Source organism: Poecilia reticulata, linkage group LG2, assembly GCF_000633615.1.
Source record: "Poecilia reticulata strain Guanapo linkage group LG2, Guppy_female_1.0+MT, whole genome shotgun sequence".
Lineage (NCBI taxonomy): Eukaryota > Metazoa > Chordata > Actinopteri > Cyprinodontiformes > Poeciliidae > Poecilia > Poecilia reticulata.
Genome location: NC_024332.1, coordinates 14,311,577 through 14,338,768, shown reverse-complemented (window position 1 = coordinate 14,338,768; position 27,192 = coordinate 14,311,577). Strand labels below are relative to the sequence as shown.

At 43.4% G+C, this 27,192-nt stretch overlaps 3 protein-coding genes across 4 annotated transcripts in view; 1 reads left to right on the top strand and 2 right to left on the bottom strand.

Annotated features, from left to right (window-relative positions):
• The window catches only part of fam124a (family with sequence similarity 124 member A), a 31,577-nt gene extending 25,926 nt beyond the window's left edge, over positions 1-5,651 (bottom strand). Inside the window, exon 1 of the mRNA XM_008432536.2 lies at positions 5,238-5,651. Within this exon, the coding sequence (XP_008430758.1) occupies positions 5,238-5,293 (56 nt within the window). The 5' untranslated portion in view covers positions 5,294-5,651. The remainder of the gene's footprint in view (positions 1-5,237) is intronic.
• An 835-nt stretch (positions 5,652-6,486) lies between these two features.
• tsn (translin) lies at positions 6,487-9,393 on the top strand. Its single transcript, XM_008432501.2, has 6 exons — positions 6,487-6,684; positions 6,926-7,019; positions 7,121-7,217; positions 7,477-7,592; positions 7,677-7,756; positions 8,281-9,393. The coding sequence occupies exons 1-6, from the start codon at positions 6,619-6,621 to the stop codon at positions 8,509-8,511; spliced, it is 684 nt and encodes a 227-aa protein (XP_008430723.1). The 5' UTR covers positions 6,487-6,618; the 3' UTR covers positions 8,512-9,393.
• On the bottom strand, positions 9,355-26,724 carry arhgef49 (Rho guanine nucleotide exchange factor 49). 2 transcript variants are annotated; one of them, XM_008432514.1, is made up of 6 exons: positions 25,066-26,724; positions 18,586-18,787; positions 16,482-16,701; positions 14,190-14,779; positions 13,209-13,354; positions 9,355-12,911 (listed from the first exon to the last, which is right to left on the bottom strand). In XM_008432514.1, exons 1-6 carry the CDS (start codon positions 26,667-26,669, stop codon positions 12,086-12,088), a joined length of 3,588 nt encoding a protein of 1,195 aa, XP_008430736.1. In that variant the 5' UTR covers positions 26,670-26,724; the 3' UTR covers positions 9,355-12,085. The 2 variants fall into 2 exon arrangements, with proteins under 2 accessions (XP_008430736.1, XP_008430745.1); XM_008432523.1 differs by having other exon boundaries at positions 16,482-16,698.
• Positions 26,725-27,192: the final 468 nt, after the last annotated feature.

Sequence of the window (27,192 nt, the reverse complement as noted above, 5' to 3'; positions counted from 1 at the left end):
GAATACATAGACGGGATGTGGACACATCGGGAAAGGAGGAGGAAGACAAGAAACAGAGAGAAGAGACAGAAGTTTATGTTACAGTAGAAAGTGCACGCTACATGCGGACGACCTGCTGCTATTTCAAATACCGACTTTGGGTTAAGGCGCAGAAGACGTCCAGCTGGACAGGTCACAAAAATGCACAGACACATCGTAGTGTGGTTAGGATAAAACACTGGGACGTTTACTCAGATATCATCCCCACCACACTCAAGAGTGTTGCTGCATAATTTAGGTGAAAGCATATTTCTACAGCATTCCGACACAGGTCAAAAAGGTCGGTGTTCACATTTATTTGTTTGTCTAACTTGTCAGTACATTAGAGAACTCATCTTTAGCATCTACAGTGACAATTTCTATTAAAAAAGTAAACTAATTCCTGCTTTTATGTATAGAACCTCACCAGTTTTACTAATAGTGATGTTTCTGTACGGCAGATCTGATGAACTGAGGTACCATTTTGTTGCAATCCGATCAAATTGTTTACACTGTATATAAGCAACTAAGCTGAAACACATTTTAATGAGAGGGATCGAACATATTTGGGATTCCTGGCAGTAAAACAGCAACATGAGACATTATTCAGCTGGAAACATTTGGACATGACTGCAGATCCAACGAGAATCTGGAAAACGGATTCGACTGGAATAGAAAAAGTTGGACCAGATGTGTGTGTGTTTTTTTTCCTTTCTTGCTACTCTGAAAACTATAAATTGTTAAAAAAGAATTACAGAAATAATGTTACAGTTGATATCAGTTCTAATAAAAATGTGTTAATGACCCAAAGACTTGAAGAGACCAAATAAAGTCATTTTCATTTCCACTGCAAGATAATTTCTAAACTAACTCTTCTGAAGTGATTAAAGAAAATTACAAAGTTAAGGTTTTATCACTTTAAGTATCATTTGTTATCAGATGAGTCATTTTGTGGTTTATATAGATGTCATTATGGATTGGATCAAATCAATTCTTTGTACATTATTAAGGTGAGTTCAGGTTCTTCTTTGCTTTTCTAAAGTTTCTTCCATTTTGTTAATATTCAACAACATTTTTTGACAGTTTTTGCTTTTAATTCCAATAGTTTTGCCATTGTTTTGTTTTGTTCTGTTAACTTCAGTTTATTCAGCAATTTTCTGCCAAAAAAGATTCTATTTACAGATTTCACCCTGCTGTTTAATAGAAAAGGCAAATATTTCCTATTTGTGTATTTAATTTATTGCGAAGTTCCAGCATATGAAAGACAACAAATAACCTCACCTGTCAGTGCAGCACGTTAAATTTTTTGATAAGCAAAGCTAATAATCTCCTGGAAGTAGCAATGTACGGTGATGTTCATTTTAACCTACGCTTAGCAATGAATAAACAAATCAAGGAAATGTTTAATAAATATTAAATAATGGAGCTGAGAATATGCGCTGTTCTCCTGCATTGCCTTGTAAAAATGCGTAACCCTTAAACTTCTTCCATTTCGTTACGTTACAACCACAAACGTTTTTCTGTTTCTTTAGGCTTTTTTGTGATGCATCAACACTACGTAGTTCACAATTGCAAAAATGAAAAGGAAATGATACATGGTCTAAGTTTTTGCAATCTTAAAAGTGTGGCATGCCTTCGTATTCCTTTCGCCAATACTTTGCAGAACCACCACTACGGTTTCTTAGCCTCTTCCCTGATTACAGCTCTCTTTACGCTACTTGCCACACGTGATGGATTGAATAGTTTAACATCAAACATCACTGACCGTCCTGCATGCCACGATGTTCAGATTTTGATTTGTGAACAAATTAGAGAAACATTTTAATTGCGTTCTTCTCGGCATCAGCCTATCGCAGCAAATCCCGACACTTCAGCCACGCTGAAGCTTGAGAGTTGAGAGAATCTAAAAATGTTCTCAAGGTACGAATACTACGGCTGGAAGGTAATGAAACATGCTGGCGAATCCGACTGCGGCAGCTAACAGACACTCTCCATTATGTAATTACAGGAACCATCTGCGAAACCTCAGTTCACACATGGACTTTCCAAGCTGAGGATATTAGTCCCACAGGGTTTCGCTGACAGCCAGAGAACACTGTCCCTCCAACCTGCACCCTCCTGCGTCTTCATCGCTAAACTAATAGGGGCTCCGGAGCAGCAGGAAACAGAGGAGAGGGTCTGTTTCCTGCAGCAGGAGGTTTTCAGTCTGCCTAATGAGAATTAGCGCTGGATGAGAGTGATGTGGGATGAGGAGGTGAAGCAAGAGAGAGAGAGAAAGAAATGACGGGGTACTATGGAGGGGAAACTGTCAAGAAAGAGGGGGAAAACGAAGGGAATAAAGAAAAGTTTGCTTCGTAAAAGTAAAAAAGAAAAAGGAAAATTGTGAATGGAAATAAGAAAAGTATTCTTTTTCAGTTTCACGGCTCTGGAGAGTAGCGTGGTGGCGTGTGCAGTTGACGGTTCCTCGGGGCGCGAGGGCTTGGCAGCGGCGGCTCCGGCCAACGTCCCGCCTGACGCTCCGAGACTGGAAGCGGCGTTTTTCGCTTCATCTCTGTCCAAAGACAATAAACAGAAAGTGGAAGCGCAGACAGGCAGAAGCCCGGGCGAGCACGCGAGGCCCGAGTGCAGAGTGACCCAACGTGAGTCAGAATAACCTCTGAAGAGCTGCACAGTCTGCTGGCTGATAAGAGTAGAAAAGCAGAGAGGCAGAGATCGGAAGGAGGAAGGCAAAGCTCAACTTTCACTTCACTGCAAACTGGATTAAAACCAGCGAGCTGTGAAACGAAAACGTAGCATGACCTTAAGGACGTGCGACTGGAGTGGAGGTGACGGGTGTCTGAAGGTCAGATGGAGGAGGAGGAGGGCGGGATTCTGTGGAGGTGGCAGCTCTGTGGTTATCAGCCGCTCTTCCTTTCTTTCACATCAGCACTTTCCATTTATGTGGCTCCGTGCTGATCGTCATAAATCAGATCTCTGAGCGATTCCAATTCAACGCTAAAAATACGGCACCGTCCCAAATGCACTTTTATTCCAAAAACCGTTAAAAACCAAACAGAGCTTCGAAAATAAATTCAACTGTGTTACTAATGTTGTCATTATTTTTGCATTTCTGTCAGTTTTTTATTTGCCTTCTTCCTCTGTCGACTGCAAAGCAAGGTGTCACATGGACATGATGAGGTTCATCTTGATCTTAATGTTTTTCTTGTCCCAGTTGCTGGGTAGACAACAGGGATCTGTGAACACAAAGCACTYTTTTATCTGTTTACTTATTGCAAGCCTCATCGTTACTGCAGCATTCATCAGTGTTATCACACACCTGGGTCTGTCGCAACAAATCAATTGATCGAATACTAAAAATAAAACGAGCTCAATAATTTCCATTTGTATGGTTTTACTGTTTTTCTCTTTTCTCTCTTTCTGCCAGACAAAAGTTTTCAGTGTTTTGGTCTCAACCGGTGCTTTTTCTTTTGAAGGACAATTTTGTTTACAGAGCCTTCATAGTTAATTTTGTTTATTTATTTTGGATATTTAAAATGTCTTCCAGTTCCAGTGTTAAATGTCCCTTAGAATCTAAAGTTTATTGATCTTTGGCAAGGTTTTCTGTTGCAATCATATCGGTTGACGATGGCCTCAAAACAACAATGTTATTGTTTATCGCAATAACTTCTGGGACGATTTATCATCCAGCAAAAATTTATTATTGTGACAGGCTTACGACACACGCCATGTTTTCTTCTAGCATTTAGTTTTCAAATTATGCATCATTTGCTGTACGCAGTGTAAAGATTCACAACACATAAAGACAAGTTAAAAACCAACAAGTTTCGTGACAGAATGATGAAGTCTGGAGCATTTTAAGTGCTCCAAGTTTTCACCCTCTGACCCACTAATGGCTCCAGACCCAGACTATGTATGACTAATTGAAGTATTCAAACACAGTTTAAAAGCCAATTAAAGAAGGACATAATGACACAAACAGGCTCAACAACAATTGTATCACCTTTATCTGAACTCTTTTGAACAATTGGCCATAACTGTTCAAAATGATGGCCAAACTATTGGCTGTAGTTTATGGTTCTAACACCACTTTTGATTTCCCCTTTAATTTTAGCAACAACAAAAAAAAAAAAACGTGAATCCTCAGACATTATAAGTACTTGGTGTATGTGGAAACAACATCTTTTTAATAATTGCTTGATATGTATTGTCTGTTTTCCTTTACTGTTTGAACTATTTTTCCACTGTTGGTTCAAAATTGTTTTTAACAATTCAAATTACAATTATTTTTGCAAAGTTTAGCAAGGCAGTCGCACTACTGAATGTAGCTACTGTATGGATGTAGCCTGTTTGATAACAGGGATGGTTTATTTTTAGATAAGTGTTTGTTTTTGTAAAAGTTCAGACTGTCTGCAGTGATGAATTTCCAGCTGAGAAAACGGATTTTTTTTTTTGTTGTTGTTTTGTTTCTAATCAACGGTTTCTTGGCAATAAGTACAACACAATACTGTGATAAAACATTAAATGCACATCACCCAACCTTAATGTTGATCTCCGTTTTATGTATTTATGCTCACAGCGGCCTAATAGTCAAAATAAGTATTTGAGGTTTAAGGCGGAGTGAAAAAAAATACAGGAAAACAAAATATACAGCATTTCTGTTCAAAATATCCAAAGAGATCAATCTGTTTTCTAAACAACGGTTTCAATAAACAGATTAAAAACTACCGCTACGACTACTGCTAAATTTACTACTGTGTCACAATGTTCCAAAAGGTAAACAACACTAATTTACGTCTACTGTAAAACACATTAACACCAACAGCGACGTACCGCAGGAGAAACCGAAGCACGTCTCTGTTTAACAGCTGAAATACAGTGAACAACAATAACTCTGAATACTTCATCAATTCATAAAGTAGTTGTATTTAATAAGTTGCCTAACATGTTCCTTATCGAAACCACATCGGGGTTTTTTTTTCCAAGAAAATGTTGCGTGTTTACTGTATTTACCTCAGTTGCCTAATAAAAAATAACGAAAACGACTTTTTCCAGGCTTTTCGGTGACGCCACCGTGTTGCTCGTTTTAAACTCGCCCGTGCACACGCGGCTTTTACAGACGTAAAAGTATGCGCTAGTCAAGACACGAATATAAATACTCGGCAATTTCGCTGTTTCTAATTAAGAAGGAGAAGCCATAGAAACACTCCAGCTCCACTTACCCCCCYGTCTCTGCTCCTGAATCCACGCAGTCATCTTCTGTGAAGGTCGTCTCCATCTCAGACTATCGCCTGTGGTCCAGATAACTGCATTGTTTCAAAGTCCCAGCGTCGGCCAATAAGGTCAAGTTGCTCAACAAGAGCAACGCGGTTGTTTCCGTCAGGCAGCCTCTGAACGCAGCGGGCTCTGAGTCCGCAAATGAGCTGCGGAGTTTTACTAGATGGAGCAACAGGCGGCTGATGCCGTGATATGTTCAGTGGCTGTTGGAAATATGACAATGCTACTAATTGTCTATTGGAGATAGCCTGCTTYAGAGCTACATTTTTGCGATGTGTTATTGGCTACACGGTAATTTTACAAAACAGAAACGTTACCTAGTGAATTTGGTGAAACTATCTGTATGGTTAGATAATGTACAAGTTTTGGAATAGAAATCGTGTAACTTAAACAGCTAAAAGACASCTAAATTAATTACATTAGAACCAAGATTATTTTTGATTTATATTTTGTTTTACATTTTTATCTTAAGATACACTTTTGTATTTTATTTATTTATTTAATCCACTGAATGTTGATTCATCACAACATCGTTATAATCAGGAACATTTCATTTCATGATCGGCAGTGATAAAAATCTGCTTAGCTCTTGGTGACTCTTTTTTTTTTTTAGCGGTACTTGAAGGCAGCGTGTGTWATTGTTCTGCTGTGGCTCCATCAACAGAGGGAATGAGGTAATGCAGCATGTTTTTCCATGACACCAAACGCAAGCAGGTAAAAGAGGAGTAATCTAATTTCTGGGCTTCAAAAATAGTATATTAAACTACTTCCCGAAAATTGACAAATCCTTCCAACAGGATGTGTTTGCTAAGATTTAAAAAAGAGAGGCAGTAGGCAGGGGATTACATTAAAACTCAGTAAATGTGTAAACTGTCCCACAAAAATTACAATTTGTGTAAAATYTATTTGACATTTCAGTACATCAGAGCATTTACAATAAATCTCGTTAAGGCTAAGGACACTTCACATACATACACCGAATTTATGTATAAAACTGAGCTAATTCCATACATGAAATCTGATCATCATCATCATTATTAGTAGTAGTAGTAGTTTTTTTAACACTTAAACTCGGTTTCATTGTTAAAGAAAATTTACCTTCATTGAGTTAACTAGTCCAACCTCAACAGCTGCAGTCAAGTTTCGTATTTTATAATTTTTTTTAATACAAAAAAACGCGGGGTGACGTCATCTCCACGCGCAGACTTAAGCRGACCTGACGGTGGGCTTGCACTGCACGTTGATGCTGGGACTTATTAGCGGCTAGCTACTGATTTTTATTTGTTTTCCTTTGGCGCTTTTTGTTTTTTCCTCAAGGTTCGGAAAATGTCTGTGACTGAAATGTTCAGCTACATCCAGGGCTTCTTGAGCGCCGACCAGGACGTGAGAGAGGTATGACCAAAGCTGCTATCAACATTAGCGCCCCCACACCGTTAGCTGCTAAGCTAACCTGTTTCCCCGAATTGGCTGTTTCTCTGCAACAGAACACAACACAAATCTAGTGTGTTAGGCTTTACCACTTTAAAACTACTCTCTTCTGTGTTTCTTATTGGTTTATATTAACTCGTATACATTTATTTTCTTGTTTGACGCTGCTATACTTGTGTCCATCTTTACAATTTATTTGTCACAGGATATTCGTAAGGTGGTCCAGAATTTGGAGCAGACAGCCAGGGAAATCCTTACGGTGCTTCAAAGTGTTCACCAGCCGTCTGGGTTCAAAGAGAGTGAGTTTTGGAGAAAATTTGCAATGCCATGTTAGTTTCTTCTAAAATGTTGAATGTCTTAAAGCCATTGCCCCCTCCCTCCCCCCCCCTTCCCTTTTAAGTTCCCAGTAAATGTGCCAGGGCACGGGAGTTGTTCTGCACTGTAAGGACGCACATGGCTGAGCTCAAAACCAAATTTCCTGCTGAGCAGTATTACAGGTAGGATTCACTTTGGACACAATACATATAATTAGGAAAAAGCATTTTATTGTGTAGGTTTTTTAAAATTAAGCATGCATCGCAAGAAATTTCTAAAAGTTTTTGCTTTTCACCTCTTACACAGGTAGTGTTTATAGGATGTAGTCTTACATTTGTTTTCTTTTTTTTTGTTGTTTTTTCAATGAGATTTAGAACCTTCCTTTGTTTCCACCTGTGTACCTGTGAACCCTTAACGTTTTAATTTCATTCGCCTGTCCAGGTTCCATGAACACTGGCGGTTTGTCCTGCAGCGTTTGGTCTTCTTGGCGGCCTTTGTTGTCTACCTGGAAAGTGAAGCCCTCGTCACGCGGGAGGAGGTGGCTCAGATACTTGGAAGTAGGCGCTGTGTTCTCTTCTAGAGCCACGTTTTTATAAGTGAGAAGGTCCGGCTAACTCTACCTCCCCCCATGTCTCTGGCAGTTGAAGTTGTGCGAGAGAAGGGCTTTCACCTGGATGTTGAAGATTTCCTGGCAGGAGTGCTGATAATGGCCAGTGAACTGGTGAGTGGTGTGCTGCTGACGTCCACAGTGTTTTGTCAATTTCTGTGTACAGACTTGAGTTGCAGTAGTTGTATTGAGTTACATGACCAAAGTCAAGAAATGTGTAAAGAATAAATTGAGCACAAGGCAGCTGAAAGTTGCCAAATGGTGATGATGATGCATAAAACAATGGCCACCCAAGAAAAGTAACGGTAGCAATGTCTTCAGCTCACGTGATTTTTATAAGATGGAGATTTATATTGGGAGCTGTAACTTTAAGACCTAGTATACCGGAACTCATTTCAGGGATTTCTAAGCCCTCTGAGGTGAACCAAATCTGTCTACAAACCAGTTTTATAATTCTTGTAGTGGGAAGTACATAGTTGTTGGAGACATCAAGCAAAATAATAATTAACAGTTGTATATTTTGCAGATACATTTCATAAGATCAGATTTCTATATTTACTTTGTCCCATTTATCTCAGTGTTTGTAGGCGGGTTTTAAAACTCAGTAGCTTCATATGGAACTTGTTTTGCTCCTGCAGTCGCGGTTGGCGGTGAACAGCGTCACAGCGGGAGACTACAACCGGCCGCTCCGCATCTCGAACTTCATCAACGAGCTGGACTCGGGCTTCCGCCTGCTCAACCTGAAGAACGACCCGCTGAGGAAGCGCTACGACGGCCTGAAGTACGACGTGAAGAAGATCGAAGAGGTGGTCTACGACCTGTCCATCCGTGGCCTGGCGAAGGAGCCAGAGTCCGGCGGAGACAAGTAGAACGAGGAGCGTCGTTGGTTTGCTGTTGGAGCAGGAAGGAGGGTGGAGGTGTGTTGGCAGCTGCTTCCTGCTGCGGGACCTTCTGCATGATTGCCGCAGGTTGGGTTGGAGACTTGGAGATCTGGAAAGTCGGAGATCCGGGGATCTGCCCGAGGTCCCCAGCAGCACGATGGTGTATCTGTGTATGCGTGCGAGTGTTTCAGCATGTATTTGTGCAAATGCATGCGGGAGCGGTGGTTCAGAAGGATGTCGGTCTGTCAGAAAGGCAGCAGAGGCAGTAAAAGGATCTCTGCATTCTCCATTCAGAAGTTTAAGATTAAAGGTTCTGTTTGTTGCAAGTTTTGGAAACGTGTTCCTGTGTTACAGCGTCATTGTATTTCACCGTTCATTTGAATTTGCAGCATGGCCCTGTTTGGGAAGACTGTCAGATATTTTTTGAGTGTTTCAATCTTTTCTCTTTTTTTATGTCATGTTCTATTTCGCTTGCTAAAATGTTAAATTTGTATTTAAAAAATGAAAAAAAAAGCTGTTCACGAGGTGATTTAATCAGTTGGAGTCTCCATAAGGTTCAAAAGCTACAAGTTTAAATCTTAGGGTCCACTAAGACAGTCAACTATCTTGTCAGAATTTTTTTTTTTAGTTCAAATTCTGATTGTTGGTTTGTACTTTTTATGAGACTCAAGGAGTGAAAAGCCAAAGAAACGACAGTGTTGCACTTCACTGTAAAATAAGAACAAACTGATTCATTAAATGACCTGTAGTTGCAAACCTTTTTGAAACTGTGCCAGTTGACTGTTTAGCCATTTCGGTTGTGAAAAGTGAAAAAATGTCTTACATGGCTTATGTTTTTTTTTTAAAATAAAGGTTCATTTTTTATTGTTAGTAGTGGAGCAAGATGATTGTTTTCTATGAAAAGAAAAGTTTCTCATCCTGTGATTCAAAATATTACATTTTAGGTGTTTCTCCTCGTAGATAAAACAAAACAAAGTGTTTAAAATCTTTTTTTTAATATAATTCACAATATATTACACTAGAGAAATAATACATAAGATGTTTCAAACCAGAAGGGGAACGTAAATAAACCAAACATGAGTGTGTATATTTCTTACATTGAGATGGGTTTTTTTTTTTTGTCCTCCCAACAGCAAATGCGCCTTAGTGTGGAGTCAAGCAGCTCTGCCCTCCAAAACACAGTGATATGTTCTTCTTAATGCTACTTCATAATAACAGCAATGGTCTTAAATTATCGGCTTGACTGGCTTTGTCTCGATGTATCCAGTCAACCCAGTATCTTCGCCAACGAAAGAACACATTTCACCAGCAGCTACACAGGCGAGTAAAATCTTTCACTTAAATATAAAGTGCTTCAAACTAAAGCCCTCAGAAGTAAAATCACACCGGTTAAAAACGCACTAAAAAAAGAAGGCAGTTCACTGTAAGGAATAATTATATTGCCTGTGAGTGCAGACAGGGCAGGCTCGTCTGTTCGGTGGAGATCAATGCTACTGCGGCAAGATTGCGAATTTGTCAGTCTTCGTCTAACAGTAATAAAGTAGAAAGGCACAACAGCTCATTGCTGGTCTCAGAACACAGTTGATAACCTGTCATGGTGACATGATCGGGACGTCAGGTGAGCAGAGTTTTTCAGCCTTCGGAGACAATGCTTACCTTTTACGACAATGAGACAGTGAGACATGATCCGACTAACCGAGATGGGTCACTTCTTGAAAATAAAATGGTAAATTGTGACGTTTTCTTTGTTTCTATCTACAATCACAATTTTGTAAAGTGTAAGACTACAATACTTAAGAACTTTGGTTTTCAGGGTCTAAGAGTGCAAGTCTTTCTCCATGAACGTTTTAAAACAGCTGAGGAAAATAGTTCAATTATTTAGCGACAAAAACAAATAAAAGCACCCATTATCTACGCAGCTGCCGATGCACTGAGTATATGGATGAAAAACTCTGCCCTTGACACACAAAGAGGCCGACTAGCACCAGAGATGCACCGTTTTGTGGCCGACATACAATCCGCAGCATTTGTAAAGCTTTGAAATGCCTTTAGCCATTTTACACAATTTAAATTTCTCAAAGAACAGAATTCAATATATTTTATAATCCATCCTATATTTGGACAATATGAAGTCACAGAAAAGCAGGAGTGTACGATTTTAAAATGACATAAAACTCACAGAGTTGACAATTTGAACCATTTTCAGCATCTTGTATTTGTGATTAGCATGGCCAGCAGTACTAAAATAAACAGATTCTTGAATTTCTAAAAGGCAGCCAACATTTCTAAATCCTGCAGACTTTGCAAAGTGACTGTTGCAAATTGCTCAGCCTTCCTGTTATCTGATGAAAGTCTTGCTCTCTCAGGGTCTGAACGAATCATAAAATTGTCTCACAATATCATAGAAATTAATTTATTCTTATTAAATAGACTTTTCCCCCTACGACTAAATTTTGAACACCTCACATCCTGAAAACAGATGAAGTGTATTTTTGCCAGCAGCACTGAGGTGTGGTGCATTCAAGTGACAGAAAAAAACATTGGATTTTTGAGATTCTGACTACCTGGTCAACGAGTTCAAAATGAACTAATTCAGATCGGCAGCCTGAATTTCTTGGTGCATCGCTGACTAGTCGAGTACGCTATCCATAAAACACAATTTTTAAAAACTGATTTCATGGCGACAGGATGATTTCGGTTTCAAAGACGAAAACAGAGGCTTTCTTGGAGTTGCAATAACGAAGCGATGCGTCAATCATCAAACCGCCTTACACAGATATCAGAGGCTCGGTGAACCTGCCCAGTAACATAAAACAGAAGGACCGACTGTAGATTGAGTGGGAATTAACTGCATATAAAGTAGCTACTTTGTGAAACTGGCTGAGATTATTGCTGTTCCGTGAAATCCCATTGAATTACAGATATGTTGACGGTCTGTTCTGAGCCCGATGGAGAGGCTCTGCTCAACTGCATCTCTGGCAGTGAAAGTTGTTATGCCGCCTACAGACAGTAGAGGGCAGCACACAAAGATAAAAGGGCAGTGACAACAAAACGTAAACCACTGAAAAAACAAAACAAAACAAAAAAACCCCCCCGAAGAAATCTTTACCGTCTCTTACCAAAAATGTCTGCAATCCTCACTGTCTTGTATAAAAATGACATAACAGTTTTTTTTTTCTTTTTGCAGCCAGTCATGTTCAGTCATGCTATTCGTCAAATGCACCTTTAGGTACTCAACAGTCTTTACAATCAAGGCTTTCAAGAACAGCCCAAGTACTTTTTGGTCGTTCAAAAAAACTGTTTTTTTTTTTCTCTCGTTTTTTTTTTTTTTTTGTAACAGCTTCAAAATTATATCTACATACAATTATATGGCGCACTTACTGCTTCATAGGAAAAAAAGTGCTTCGTTTTCTCACACACAATGTGAGACAGATTGTGTGATTGTTTACTGAAATCTAACACGTCAGAACGGCGGTGTTACTCAGGAGATGTCGCAATCGGGTTTCTGGAGTTGAGAGACTGGGTTATTTACAGTGGAACAGCGATGTGGTGGAGGCTAGCTTCAGGAACGCGTCTGGTTGGCGTTGATCATGATGTTTGGCAGAGCGTTGCGCCTTTTCCTCCAGGTGCCCAAGTCTCGGGCGTACCTCTTCATCTGATGGAACCACTGCTGGGTGCGGGATTTGTCCGAGGCACGGAAAACAAATGACTCCCGTCGGATGTCGAGGACCTCGAAGGTGTCCTCGCACTCCGGATCTGACGACACCACGCAGTTTGCGAGACAAATCGGCTCTCTCAGCACTGCAAACTTCCCGCTGCTCTTGTCCTTGATTAAGACCAACACTCCGTCTCGAACGCTCTCCCCCGTGCCTTCCCCCTGCCGTCCGATGTCGGTGGCCTGCCCTGGGGAGTCGCCGCCCCTCTGTGTCCTCACCATCAGTAGACTCTGCACGTTTTGGAACTTGAGGGCCTTGCTTCCCTTTTTCAGCCACTGGCCGTCTGCCGGCTGGGACAGCTGGAGAGGTCCCTCCATGACGAACCGGGTGTTTTCTCTCGCCCAACCCACGGTCTTCATCGATACCTCTCGCATCTCGATGTTGATGACCTCCCGGTTCTTGCGGCTGTCGCGGCGGAACGAGCGCAGGGACCATGTGACGCCGTTGCCCTCCTGCTTGGTCTTCATGTTGATGTGCTCCAGATGGGACTCCACTCGACTCTTGGCCTCCCGGAGGCGCGCGTAGTCCGGGTGGCATTCAGGAGTGACCTTAATGATACGGCTCAACAAAAGCGGGTACTTAGTGACGCGCTGGAGCGGTGCCATGAGGAAAGAGCGCAAGTTCATGCGACGCAATGCGGTGTTGTCGTTCTGGGAAACATCCAGGAATATTCTGAAACGAGAAAGAAGGAGGGGGGGGGGGCATTTGTACAGCCATCGCATGTCTTGAGAAAATTAAAACTTTATTAATGGGTGTTATAGAAGAGCCAGAGATGCGGTTCTGTCTGAAAACATGAATCATTGCCGCTTAGCTCTCAAAATAGACCTTCCTCTGAATAAGTGATAACTCACTGTCCTATCCATTAAGAATTACACAGAGCAGCTGTGGCAGAAACAGGAGAAAGCTCCCAGAGCAGCTTTTCCATCGTACAGCCCAGCAGGGAGAACGGCTATGGTCGTTGTTAAGTACCTGAGCAGTTCTTTCTCTTTCTCCAGAGCGTTGAGCATGTTGACCGAGGTGGACTGCTGCAGGCAGTAGGTCTGGAAGGCAGGGAGCATGTTGACAAACTCCAGGAAGATTTCTCCAATGTATACGGTCAGCAGGTCGTCATCACCCTGGAAACAAACCACGCACATTCAATTCAAATGGAAAGCCACTGCTGTCGTAGACTCTAAGTCATCCAGTCACGGTCACCCAGAACCTGAACAGCAGGTGGACGTAAGTGTGGCTAGTTTATGACGAACATAACCAAATCCTTCACCTGCTACACTGAAGGGAGAAAAACATGGACATAATTCGAAGGATCTGGAACCAACAAGAGGTCTTTGCACAAGATATTGTGACTATAATTAATTTACATTCCCATCATAGCCTTCTGGAATGAAATCATTAAGTGCCTTAAGATTCCCACTCTCTGTACACCTTGTGCTTTTTATTGCTGAACGTACACCTGGGCTAGTGGTTCTGTGTTTAGCTGTGTCTTTTCCCTGTATGTAAGGTTTGGTGCTACAAGCTTTGTCTTCTCTCCTTACTTTTCCTTTTCCCCTCTGGAGATGCACTGAATTTAATATTATTCAATTAAAGTAGGTTATATCTACAACTGACAAATAAGTTCCCAAAAAGGTCTTTATAGATAGTGGAAACTACAGAAGAGTTGGAAATCAGCAAAAACAGTGGCTTGCAGGGAATCACTGAAGTTGCCAGATTTAAAAGGGGTAAAAGTAAACAAAGTGTTTCAAACCCTGCGCTGGAGATACAGGAGAAAAACCTGAGTGAAGTTCCATCTAACAGCACCAGGGTTGTTTTGGTTGAAACAGATGAAGCGTCACAATAAAACTGCACCTACATACATTTGCATACTGTATTTAGATTTTTGCTTGTGGTTGCAAAGGGTTGATGCGATGAAGTTGTGGACGTCGTTTGCGTGTTCATAAGAGATAAGAAGGTCACCTGGTCAAAGGCCTGATCGATGCTGTCCTGCAGGTGTTCAGTGAAGCGGTCRTTGACGTCTATGAGCTCCTGAACGTTGCCGAACACCACGGCAAGTTGCTCGGCTGTCAGCAGCCCGGCGCTCTGCATGGGGCAGTAGAACTCCTCCTTGATGATCCGCAGGTCCTCGCCGTAGCTCGACTCGGTGTTCAGGAACTCCAGGATGGCCTCCTTGCGCTCGGTCCGCAGCTTGGAGCAGCGCTCGCACATGCGCTCCCCCCGCTCTTTGGAGACGCCGTCCCTCTGTCCGCAGTCGGGGCAGGGCCTCTGGGATTCCCACGCCCTCAGAGAGGCGGACGGCCTCTTCCAGGTGCGGGACAGGCCCGGGCCGATGCCACTGTCCACCCGCTCCACCTCTGCCCCCCTGGTTCTGCGGTGGCGCCGTGGCTCGCGGTCCTCTTCGTCCCGTTCGTCGCTCAGGCCCACCACGCCGCTATCTGAGCTCAGGCTGCTGATGGTGCTCCAGCGGTGCTGCCCGCAGCGGGTCACACCCAGAACCGCCTGGCGCTCCTCGCCCGGCGGCTCAGAGTGGCCGCGAATTGCTGCTGGTGCTGGAAGGAAGAAATTACAGTCCTCTTTAGGAACGATATTTTTAAATGAACTATCTGGTAATATCATAGTGCTGACTCCTGCTAGCATAGTAGACTCAGATTGAATTCAGACAGTAGATTTCAGAAGAAAAAACTATTACAGATATCATATTTCTATAACAGGTAGATGCTCAGCCYTGCAGTGGAAACTTAACCTTTGGCCATGTGGATAAAAAAAGTCAATACCGTTGTGCATTGACACGTATCGACAGATTGAAGGAGTCCAAGTTCTTAAATATCTCCTGTAAGCTTGCTTTGGCAAACAAACAAAAATGAAAGAGTGATATTTTTTACTGCCAAGAAAATAAATGTACTCTTGATTTTCTATTTCAAGGTCGCCTCAACATCCGGTGTGCCGTATTGACTGGGATTTGAGCATTCTGTGGCTAAGAGCTTCGATTGATGAAGAGGAACAGTAAATGTATAGAGYGGGGGGGAGGTGAGTGACTGGATGGAAAAGTCGAAATATTCGGATGAGTAAGCACCGAATTCCTTAAGAGACGCTGAGACAAATCAGAAGAGGACAGTAACCAAGGAGTACAGCTTCCCCAGACGAGACGAGGGGTGAAACGGGGCCGCAGAACGTCACACAGTCAGCTCAAATAAAAGACCGAGCCGTGGTTTTGGAAGTGGGAGTGGGTTGTTTCTACACCAAAGATAAATCGACTCTGAAAGTCAGTGAACCCTTGATGATGTAACTGACGTCAAGGGCAGACAGTGGGAATTCATGAGGGCTGACATAAAAACAGGACGCAGTATCATGACAGCACACACTGCCTGGAAATTCTTACATAACCATTGAAAAAAAAAGAAAGCAGGCCACAACTCTAGGATCTGACAGTCGCCATCGATTACTCTCTGTCTGTGACATTTACGCATCGTACAATCGAAGAAAAAGTCAGGAATGCTCTAAATATAATCAGTGTTACGCAAACGGAGCCTTTGCACCCCCGGTGGGTAAATAACTACATTTGTGACGTCAGTTAAAGACATTGAGTTTTGTCAATTGAAATTGTAGCTATTAAAAAAGATTCTTAATAAAGATATAGTCCTGATTACGCCATCTACTGTCTTCAAAATCAACTAAAACTGACATGCTGGATATTACATCTCTAATTTCTTAYCTCAACCGCCTTCAAGCCTCATCTCTTACACCAACCCCTTTCAATCTTTAGACTTTAAGCCTCAAATCCTCATCCTTTACTCTTTCAACCATCATTCCTCATCTCTTATGCCAACTCCAGTCAACCCTCACTCCTTATCCCTTACTCCTTCAACCCTCATCTTTTACCCCAACCTCCTCAAACCCTCATTCTTCATCTCAGTCTCATTCAGTCCTCTTTCATAATTCCTTCTTCTGACCCACATCAACATTCATYCCTTATCCCAACCTCATCCCAAACTCCTTCTTCACTACCCCTTTAACTCTCATGCGTACCTCTTTCACCCATCATCCTGGCRCATCTACCTTCTTCATATCTAAGCTTTTCTTCCTTAATCCCTCATTACCACTTATGTCCTCAACTCAACCTCCATTTTCGCTTGTTGCCTCCTTCATAGCTAATCCCATCATTCTTCATCCCTTAGTCCAACCTACTTTTACCCTCAACCAATAACTCCCTGAGACCTAACAACCTCATCGCTTCATTTGGCCTTTACTTACCACTGTCTCTGTCTCTGTCCCTGTCCCTATCTCGGCGGTGGCTATGGATCCGGGCAGCGGCGGCGATCTTCATTTCCAGCTGTTTGCGTTTGGAGGCGTCYGCCGGCATGGGATCGCTGTAGTGGGGCCGGAGGCGGCACTCACGCTGCACCCTCACCGACTCCRCCTGCTCGTAGGCTGCGTCCGAGCTGGAGCGCCTGCAACCCAGGCCCGTGTGCTGCTTCATGGAAAGGACACGAGGATCAATGGGATGGTCACATCTCTCCGGCAACAGGTGAAATAGAGCAATAGTTCTTGTGTGCATTCAGGAACATCCTAATATGTATGCAATACAGACAGAAACTTTGTGTTTTTCAGACATTCAATTCAAAAAAGCGACTCTTACTGCACAAATTCATTACAGTTATCCACTCAACGTTTGGTCAGGGCTTCATTTGCATGAATTATTTATGCAGACGATCAGCTTTTGGTCTAGTTGAGGGGCTGATAAGTCCCAAACAGGTATTGCTTCACAATTCTCTCAAGAATGTAGTTATCCCTCTTGYATCTCTTTTGCTTTTGCCCCAGGGCAGCTGTGGGTCACAGTAGTAGCAGAATGTGTGTGTGACTCAGATAATGACCCGACGTAGTGTAAAGCACTTTGGATTCCTCTGCTCTAGTTAAAGCTCTATACAAATACAGGACCTTTACCATTTGTCAACCTCACTTTTCCTTCAGCTAAACGTTCCATTATTATGTTTGGCTGCAGAGTTCTGCGAAGGCCCAGCCAYTTCTGACATAAGCTGTCTGCTGGACGACGGTGAGGTCAGCAGTCTTCCYCCATGATGGCGTAGATCAATAACGCCACATTCAAGTGTTCAGGCTGAATATTCTCATTTTGTGAGAAATTGCATTTTGGGTTTCCATTAGCTGCTCCCCACAATCGTCAACGCCAACGGAAATGGATGTTTGAATCGTATCGCTGTGTGCAATGAATATAWATTTGTCTGTGGAGAGAGTCTTCCTCTGCGGCRTCACCAYGTTTGCTGTGATGGTGGCGTTACATAACAGCTCTAACTTATCCCTCTGATCCCGGCTGGCAGGAGTGACAGGAATCCAAATTTCATTCCCAGATGCAAAACRAACTGTCTGGCAAAGACTGTAAACACACATAAAACAATGCTCTTATCACTACTTGAAATCAAACAGCCTTAAAGATAAAAAAAAGAAAAAAAACAGTCGTTGGGTGAGAATCTCCTGGGCTTTTCTTTAGGTGATGAGAGGAATTCCCTAAATAAAGCACAATCCTCAGATTCGCTCATCGAGAGACAACCCGAGGAGCAAAGTTCAGCCCTGCTTATCTCAGCACTCTACATAGGAATGGGTGGATGGATGACACTGGCTTCACACCTACAGCTCTGACAGCTACCTGCTGAACGTGACAGGAAAGCGGCACCGAGATCTTTCACATCAGAGAGCTGCGGTACAGACAGAGCTAGCTGTGATCAGGTAAAAATGAAGAAGAATAATTAATATTCCACCGAGCGATCAAACAGAAGCCATTGCTTTGGGAACGCAGGGGCAAGCTGAGCTCCAGGAATCTGAGATGGAAATTGAGAAAAAAACACGCCTTGACATCTGTTTGCTAATAAAACTACCTCCAGACACGCAGCATGGGAGAAGCGAGACGGAGGATCCTTCCGATCTGCAGATGCGGCGAGGGGCTCGATGCTAGCCGCGGCCAAAAGGGATGAAGAGGCGACTTGTCGSCAGCAACCCCGGCGCCGGAGGGGCGTCCTAATCCTGCCTTTTATTCCTTCCTCAGACCGCGAGCCRCAGCTGCAGCTGGAGGACGAAGAGCTGCATGCTTGCTCTTGTCTGAGACGAAATACCTCTGCATAAAAAAGATCCAGGAGAAATGTGCATATGTGTGCGCGTGTGTCGCAGTCTCCTTGCTCGTCCCAGCCATCCCTGAATACCAATAGATCCGAGAGCTTCTGCTTTTTTTTTTTTTTTTGCTGCAGAACGACGTCGGCAAGCGGCGGATGTAGGAGATGCACGCAAATAACATCTCAAAAGCAGATAACATAACAACAGCAACAACAAGAAAATGAAAGGTCCTTACGCATTCTCCAGCTTCTTCCCTTTCTCCTGCCGCTTCTCCTGCAGGCGCCTCGTCGCCAGCCTCGGCTCTGCAGGCCGTTGTCGGCGTTGCCATGGCAACGGCGAGAGGCTGACAGTCGGGCGAGGGGGCGGTGATGTCACAGCCTCCGTCCCGGTCACCTGACAGCTTGACTGGGGCCTCGGCGGAGATCTCTGCACTGCAGCTGGCGAGGCGGTGGGGGGAGAAAGAGGAAGACGGAGGTAAAGAGGGATGGATGGATGAGGAAGAAGAGGATTTGAATGTGGAGTAAAAGGAGGAAATTTGGGGGTGGGAGGGGGGGGTGGAAGGCAACAAAAAAAACAGTGAGCATGCAGCAGAGAGAGGAGGGCTGGGATTATCATTCTGGAGAAATGCTTGTCAGCAAACAGCTTCCTTGTCATTCCCTTTCCTGCACACGCACACACACACACACACACACACACACACACACACGCACACATACGCACACACACACACGCACGCACACACCCTCTGCTCCCCTGCTGAGTCGACTGTCCTCCACACCCATCCTCCTCCTCTTCTTCCAGCCTCATCAGTCCAACCCCCCAAACACCTCGATCAATACCCCTGCTCTCCTCCTCCGCCTCAGAGGGATAGTAATTAGGGACATCAGTGCATATTAACACCTGAACCCCGGGACCACATGGGTAATTCCTGCATGCAAGGACAGACCTTCCCATCGTTCATTCTTTTGTCTGATTACTGGACAGCTATACGCTCACTGCACACGACCATTAGCGGCTCTGATGCCTCCTCACCCAAAAAAATAACAAACAAACAAAAAAAAGCTCAACAGCTGAGCTGAAATGACTCTGCAAATGTTCATGTACCTAATACGAAACATAATCCTGCAAAAGCACCTGCATTCTTTACACATTTTTGAACATTACACAATTTGGTATGTCTTAACCACAAATCCCAATGTATGTTAGGGGATTTTATGTAATCTAATCAACCTAGAAATCGTGATGTATAGTTGTAAAGAGGAATCAAAGGATAGAAACAAATACTCGTCTGCCACTAAGAGTCAGCGTTCGCTGCAGCCACATCTGTACTTATTTTACAGAACTACTAGAGACAGAAATTCTTCCTTTCAGCTCCAGTTTGGTCAATTTTAAMATTTTTTTTTCAGAAAACAATGTGTTGTATTTTCCTTTGTGTTGTATTTACTGTTTGTACTGATTTGTATTTAATGACTAAATTTGTGTTCTAAAKTCATTTTGACCGTGTCTTGTATTAACTTTGCTTTTAGCAGCACAAATTTCACATTGTATGATAAACAGCCATTTGGCAAATCTTGCCACATTTACAGAAATGTTAATTAGTGTGCATTGTCTCTCCCAAATCAATTAGCACATTTCAAATTCAAATTGAATATTGAGCATCAATGTTCAAGTCTTGCTCTAGGTTCTCAACTGGATTGAGGTCAGGACTTTGACTGGGCCATTCTGTCAGTAAAATGCATTAAGTTAGGGTTTAGTGACTTTTTTTGCTCTGGATTTTGTTTAGGGGAGTCAGATTTCTGATATTTGCTCATGACAAATAATAAAGAAAAACTCCAAATTCTTAAWTCCTTTTTGTATTGATTCCTTCATAACCTAAAACGTCCTTATAATAAATTGAAGTTAGCAATAGAAAATACTGACATGAGCTGTAACAAGCCTCCCTTTCTCTCTCTTCATCCCTGATTTGAACATTTTTGTATCATTTATATGTTGGTTTTAGCAATTCTGCAGAAAAAAAACATTTTTAATGTCTATGTTTTATCTTGAATGGATGTCTGCAGATTTTTCAATAAAACTACCAGCTTACACATTTAACGAAGCTATTATTAAATGCATAAGCTCCATAGTAAATAACTATTGATTAACGGAGCCATAAAATAATGCACACGTCTCTAAATTCTGCTTGTAGCATCATTCTCAACTCTACATCCCACTAGCTTATYGATCTGGTTCTCCAAACCCCGGTGGGCTTTTGCGGTCCAAAAGTCACGACCGCAGGAAGATATTGTTGCAATTCTTGTAAGGGAAAGAAAAARAAATCCCCTCTGACATATTATTTTAGAGATTTCTGTACTACTTAAWTTAAGACTTATTTGTGTTTCTAAACRGCTCAGCAGCCAGAGTCGACTCAGTGGTACAGACCATAATGAAGTCCAAGAAATGTCTGTGCCCTGAAGATGTAAATASTTTAAAACTGGACTTTATTTCCCAATATTGAGGTTGTTTAGTCACGTGGTTTTCATCCTACGGCTAAAATAGACGCATCTGAGAGCCGATCAGAGACTAAATGTGAATGTGAAGATAAATAATAGATGCCTAAGACAGCCACTGCTGAAAGAAAGCTATAAGAAGTCTACACAGGAGTTGCTCAGATATAAAAAAAATAATTAAAAAAAGTATTTATATCGCTCAATCGAGTCCAGTGTCAGAGTGACTGAAAATCCTGATCGATGTAAATTTTGTGATCTGTAGCCGCCCATTTCAGTCTTGAAATGAAATGAAATGTATTTATTTTAACCTGGTGAAATAAAAAAAAAAGAAATAAACAAAAAAAAAAAAACATAATAGTCAAACATAAAAAAAACATTTTCATAATAGATTACTAAATTAGTTGACGATTACTTCAGCAATTGATTTATCACGATTAATGCAATGAATCTTTCAGCCCTACTATGAAGTTTGTGGTTTTAATGAGACACAGCATAACACTTCCAAAATATATGAAGCAACAATATACCTTATCACTTTGGTTTTTACCGTTTTTTTATTTTATTTTATCATTTTACTCCCAGAACCAAGGTTTTAACTTCCGTCCACATCAGAGATATTGGTGCGTCTTTAAATGACAAGTTAAATCTACATATTAGCGCGATCTGTTCCTAGTCTAGGACATAGACTCTTTTCTGGTCCGCGGTATGAAAACATTTTTCACTGAACCACACCCGACCCGCACTTTCTCCGTTATCTAATCGAAAACGCCAAGAGCAGCACAGAGAAGGCGCCCAATCGTCTTAATCAAGCCAGACCCAACGTGGCTGAAAGCCCACCGGCGGCCCTGAGGACGCAGCTCAGACGAGTCCAGTCGGTTCAAACTGTGGTTAAAAAGGCCTCTCTCTCTCTCTCTCTCTTTCCCCAACGCGCTGGATTAGCTGTCATGACCTGGATGATGCATGGGGAGCAATAACCTGTGGCTTAATTCATCAGGAAATCGCTGTTTGTGATGGATCGCCTCTCAGCGCGCCGCGATGTGACAACAAAATTAGGCGGGCTGTCATTTTACCCGACGCACGTATCGCCCAAATGAATCCAATATCTTTCTCTTTAAGTGGTGACGTCTACCGGCGATGAATAAAGAGGAAGCGCATAAACCGCAGACACGCCGTTTCAGTTTCACACTATACTCAGCCAACGCGTTTTCATTTCGGTGTACGGTTTCCCCAGCGGTGCGGTTCTAATGCGTTAATCCATCTGAAGCCTGTAATAACCCTCCCAGGTAGAACAACATGCTTATTGCAGGGATTCTGCAAGCTGGAGGACTATTATTCTCTGAACGCACAATGTGCTGCATGATACGCCTGAACAAAGAGGCTTATGGGTGAAAGCCAAACACCGCAGGGCGCAGGAGATCACAAAGAAGACTGCCATGTTTAATTAATAAATCTTCAAGTTTTGAAACGTGCCCTGAGCCTCAGGTTTGAGTTTAAACCACAAGAGAGCCGAGTGTGTTGGATTCTTTTTTCTCTTTTTTCCCCATCCCCAACATAAAAGAAGAATCCGGTCGGAACAAACAGAGCTGACTGAGCTGCTGCATGTCAGCGGGCTCTGCTGAATTCATCAGCTGTACCTGGCTCAGGAAGCAACTGTAATTTCTTTTTTTTAGAGCAACTTCCGAATGGAACGTAATATCTGCGCCATGCGGTTCTCCTTATCAATCTCTGGTGGGCACATCTGTGATTTTCATGCCACTATTTCAAAAAAAGCCATCACTCGAACTATTACGCACTGATTGCGCACAACTGTGATCGCTTCCGCCTCTCTCCCCGAACTTTAATCAGGCCAGTGCTCCTTGATCTTAAAGCATCAGATAAGCTTTATTGCGGTTTCGAAGCAAATTGCCAGCTCTCCAACAATCAGCCTCACAGAGCCACAAATCGCAGGACTCCTTGTCTCATTAAAACAACAGCGAGAAGTGATTTTGTGTCAGTCAGACCGAAACGGACTTTGTGACATGCAAGATGCTATGAGTAGTGGAAAAGTAACAGTACACATCATCCTAAACACACCATCTCCCAGTGACGCCTGGTAGCGGCAGAACTGCTACGGCAGGCACCGCAGTTGGAGTTGATGGGAAGATGGATGGAGTTAAAGTCGAGACCGTGGCAGAGGTGCGCCTTACAGTTTTCCCAAGTTTTGCTTGGCTATGAGCAAGATGAAAACCAGCACCTTTTCTGTGCTTCGGTTCACAGAGAGGGTCTGAGAGGAACAACTGCTTCCYGGAGGCGTGAACTCTGTTTAACCGTCCCGTGGTCTTAGAAGAAGAAGAGGAACAAGTTTTATCTATACTGCACTTTTTCAGCAACRAGACAAATTAGACGACGAACACAAGCACAGCAAAATAAAAACTACACTTTAAAATGTTCCAGTTATTCTAGCTGGCTAAGTAGATGGTCCTTTCTAAGTTTGTTCTAGATGAGTAAAGTATAAGGCYAAATGTTGGTTCCCCATGTTTGATTCTTGTTCTGGATTGCTAAGTCCTCCAAAATGTATAAATCAACAGGAGTTCCTCAGGTCTTGCTCCGAWATTAACAGTATAACTCAAGTCTAATTGATGTCTTAGACTGATGCACTGAGACACTCTAAGCGACCCCGGCTGGACCTCGCACAGGGCAGAAAGCTTGCAGGGTCAAATTGACCTCATCTCCTGAACCCACGGGAGGATTCAGTTTTAAATTTTACCCGACTGCTAACGTTTGACCGTGACATCAGTAATGCGGCACTTCAACGCTATGAAGCTTACCGGAAATTGCCTGCGCTGTAAACAACCATCCTCCACTGGAAAAAGAGAAGTACCAACACCATTAATGTTAATTCAATAATCGGAAGCGTGGGCAACACACATTGAACGTCTTTGTCTGTAGAAATCCAAGTGAATGGGTGAAAGCGCAGACGGAGCAGTCAAGCGAGATTTTAAACAAGCAGAAAAGCACAGGAAGGCAATAGCCAGGCTCRTTGGTTATGCACATTGATAAAAAAATACAGCTGTAGACCTATACATTTATTTTCAAATGCTCTGTGTGCACAAAGTCTTCCACAGCAGGTATTTTACTATCACGCAACATAGCCACAGACATCCATCATTCCTCCTAGCTGAGCAGACAAAGAAGAGACAGTGAGTGGAGAGTCTTGACAGCCAGGTAAATATGCACTATATCTCCCATCTATCACAGGCGAGGGCTGAGACTCAGCTTTTATTACTGAACARGCCAAACTTAGCAGCTCCTCCATGCTCAAAATAAACAAATAGCTCAATAAATACAGGCCTAACTAGCAAGACMATGTGGTAAATGATGCCATCATCCTGTTTGCCCTTGATTGGGATAAACTACAATGGATACATTCATCTATCCAGCCAACAGCTGASACAGAGAGAGAGAGAGGAGCGGCAGGGAAACAGAGAGTCTGCATAGGTACCGCCAGTCCTCCGGTCTGCCGTGCCTCACGTCAGCCTCCCGCCCACAGCCCCGTCTGCACAGCCAACCYTGTTAACTCCGACAGCTGTTAGCACAATAACTGAGATAAATCGATATCGAGACGGCGTGCGCGCGGCCTCAAGCAGATGGAGGTGCGACGCACTGACGTGACGCTCATGTTCTGCATAGCACACAAACATGCTGCTGTGTGCGTTCGGCTCAGTAATGAAGCTAAGATTGCCGCTGCATCAGCTACAAGGCTCGGGCAAAACAATGAAATATTGTTTTGCCCGGGTGCCATCATCMCGGGCTGTAGAAATATTTTTTTCTAGAAATATTTTTTTACAATCATAATTTAGTCAGGCCCTGTGCAGTACCATGCCAGRCCAGCAGGGTGCAGTACACCTGCAACGTGTTTGGGTAATTTACCAAAATGTGAACAGGTGTTTAGTTAAAGACAACTGGGAAATACTGGGAAAAACAATAAATACTTTAAAATAGTGCTTTAAGTTTAGCTTTCAAAACAGAATTTTACATTTTATTTGAGCATGAAAAGAAGGTCTACTTTTTATTTAAACATTATTAATAAAAGAGTTGTATTTTTTTTATCAAAGTGCTGGATATATTTCTCAAACGTAACATGATGTTGGGAAGAATAAACCGTTAGTATTTTAGATCTGCTGAGTCAATAGTTCAATCAAAACCTTAACAAGATGAGCCACATGCTGTAAATCTGCCTGACTAACCTTTTCTTGATGAGGTCCAGTGCAGATCCGATGAGCCCATCCCTCATCTTATATATCTTGGCTCCATACTTCGACAGGTCCGTGCCCTCCAGAAGCAGCGCCGGGCAGCAGCTGGACGGACGCTCCCAGTTCTCTCTGCTGGCAGGAAAGGGAACCGACCCAGCTGGTTCCAGACTGCTCCTCCTGCGCCTGGCGCTCCCTTCGTCTCCTCCTACAACAATGGCTTTGTCCTGGGCTTGGACTGTGCAAGCCTGGGGCTGAAGGGGCGAACGTGGGGACGGGCCCGTTCGGATGGGGGAGTTCCTGCTGGTGACAGAGCCGCAGGGCAATGTGGAAGTGGTGGTGCTGTTACTGGTCGTCGTGATTGAAGCAGGTTTCCCTGCAGAGGTGGCAGTTTGCAGGGCGTCATCAGTTCTAGCTACACCTACGCCTTCTTCACCTCCAGAATTACCTTTCTGAACTCCACCATGTCCAGGTAAAGGCTCAGTCTGATCAGAAAAGGATTCATTATTTTGCAGTAGGTCTTGGTCATCTTCCGTAAACTCCTCGCTTTGCTTTCCCTCCTTCTGCCTCATTCTCTTAAACTCCTCAAATGTTGGGATGTACAGTCGCCCCACAGGAGGTCTACGACGCTCACAGACAGACTCTGTCCCACTTGGGTTCCCTGCAATGTTGTCTGTTGTGTAGGAYGTCTGGGCTACTTTTGAGCTGGACTGAGAGCTTTGGACGGTCAGGTTGGGGGTGCTGTTCTGCCGCCTCAGCTGTAAACGCCTCAAAACTTCCTGCTTGATCTCCTCTGGAGACGTACGCATTGTGCACGTCGGCCTAGAGGCTGTTGGGATTCCCTGATGAGCACCTTCTCGTTCACTGGCAACAGCATTTGGGTTCACCTGAGGCCGCATCGGGAGTGGCCTCAGAGGCTCAACAGAGGATCTTGCACTCTGCAGACGAAGTTTCTCCCTCAGTTCCTTCCTTGTATCCCATTCATCAACACCACCTGGAAGCAGCAGCTGGGGGAAGAGTGGCAGATCCTTTCTGGGTAGCCCGTGTCGAGGAAAGAATGCCAAACTCTCTGCGTTGGGTACCAGCCCGTGGGCACCTAGCATGGATCCATCTGGAGGTCCGTCGTACCAGTGGCTAGAAGAGGTGTACCGCAAAATAAACTCGCTGTCCACGCTCCTGCAAGGTGCAGCACTGAGTGCACACAAGCCAGGATCTCCTATGGCGTTCCAGTTCAGGTTCTCCATACTCCTGTAAGGCCTGCTGCCATTGCTTCCAGTGTCGATGCAGGAGCCCCGGACCATCCCCTGYCCTCGCTCTACCCCCAGAGCACCCTGACGGCTGGAGCAATACCTCAACCCCAAGTTGGTGAGCAAGGTGCTGCTGTTGCACCTGGCCATCAGTGGGTACGATAGAGCGTGGAAGGGCCTGTGGCGGGGGAACGAGCTCAAGGGGTCTGGGGACAGAGGGAGGTTGGCGATGCAGGGCTCCATGTCGATCCTGAGGTGCAGGGGAGAGCTGCAGCCAGCAGGAGAGCTGGCGGAGAGTGCAACAGGGGAAGTGGAGGGGTAGTCACATGGTGGGGGAAGCTTCACGTCTGGCATGGCTGTGGGCAGAGAAAGAGGCCCTCAGACGCACAGCAGGTATGTAACAAGTATGGCCGCCTGCAGGGGCAAAAGCACATGATGATGATTAGGAGGATGTTTCCAAAAAACTTCCTTAACACCGTCACTAATATGCTAAATACCGTTTCAACTTTTCACATTTTCTCATCRTACTTCATATATTTTATGCAACAGACCAACAGATTTGCACATCAATATGAAGTGAAAGGGTCATTACACATAGCCCACTCCATCCAATCTAAGGCAAACTGTGCGCATTCCAGTTCAGGTTCTCCATACTCCTGTAAGGCCTGCTGCCATTGCATAACAAATGTGCGCATTGACTTTTAAATCTCGTCACAAATATGCAATGGGTTTAAGTCTGGACTTTGACTGGACCATTCTAACACGTCGATATCCTTTGATCTAAAGGATGTCAATGTAGCTCACGGTTTTCCTGTATGAGCTACAGATCTCTGCAGTTCTCCCAGAGTTGGATTTCTTGGTARTTTCCTGCAAAACA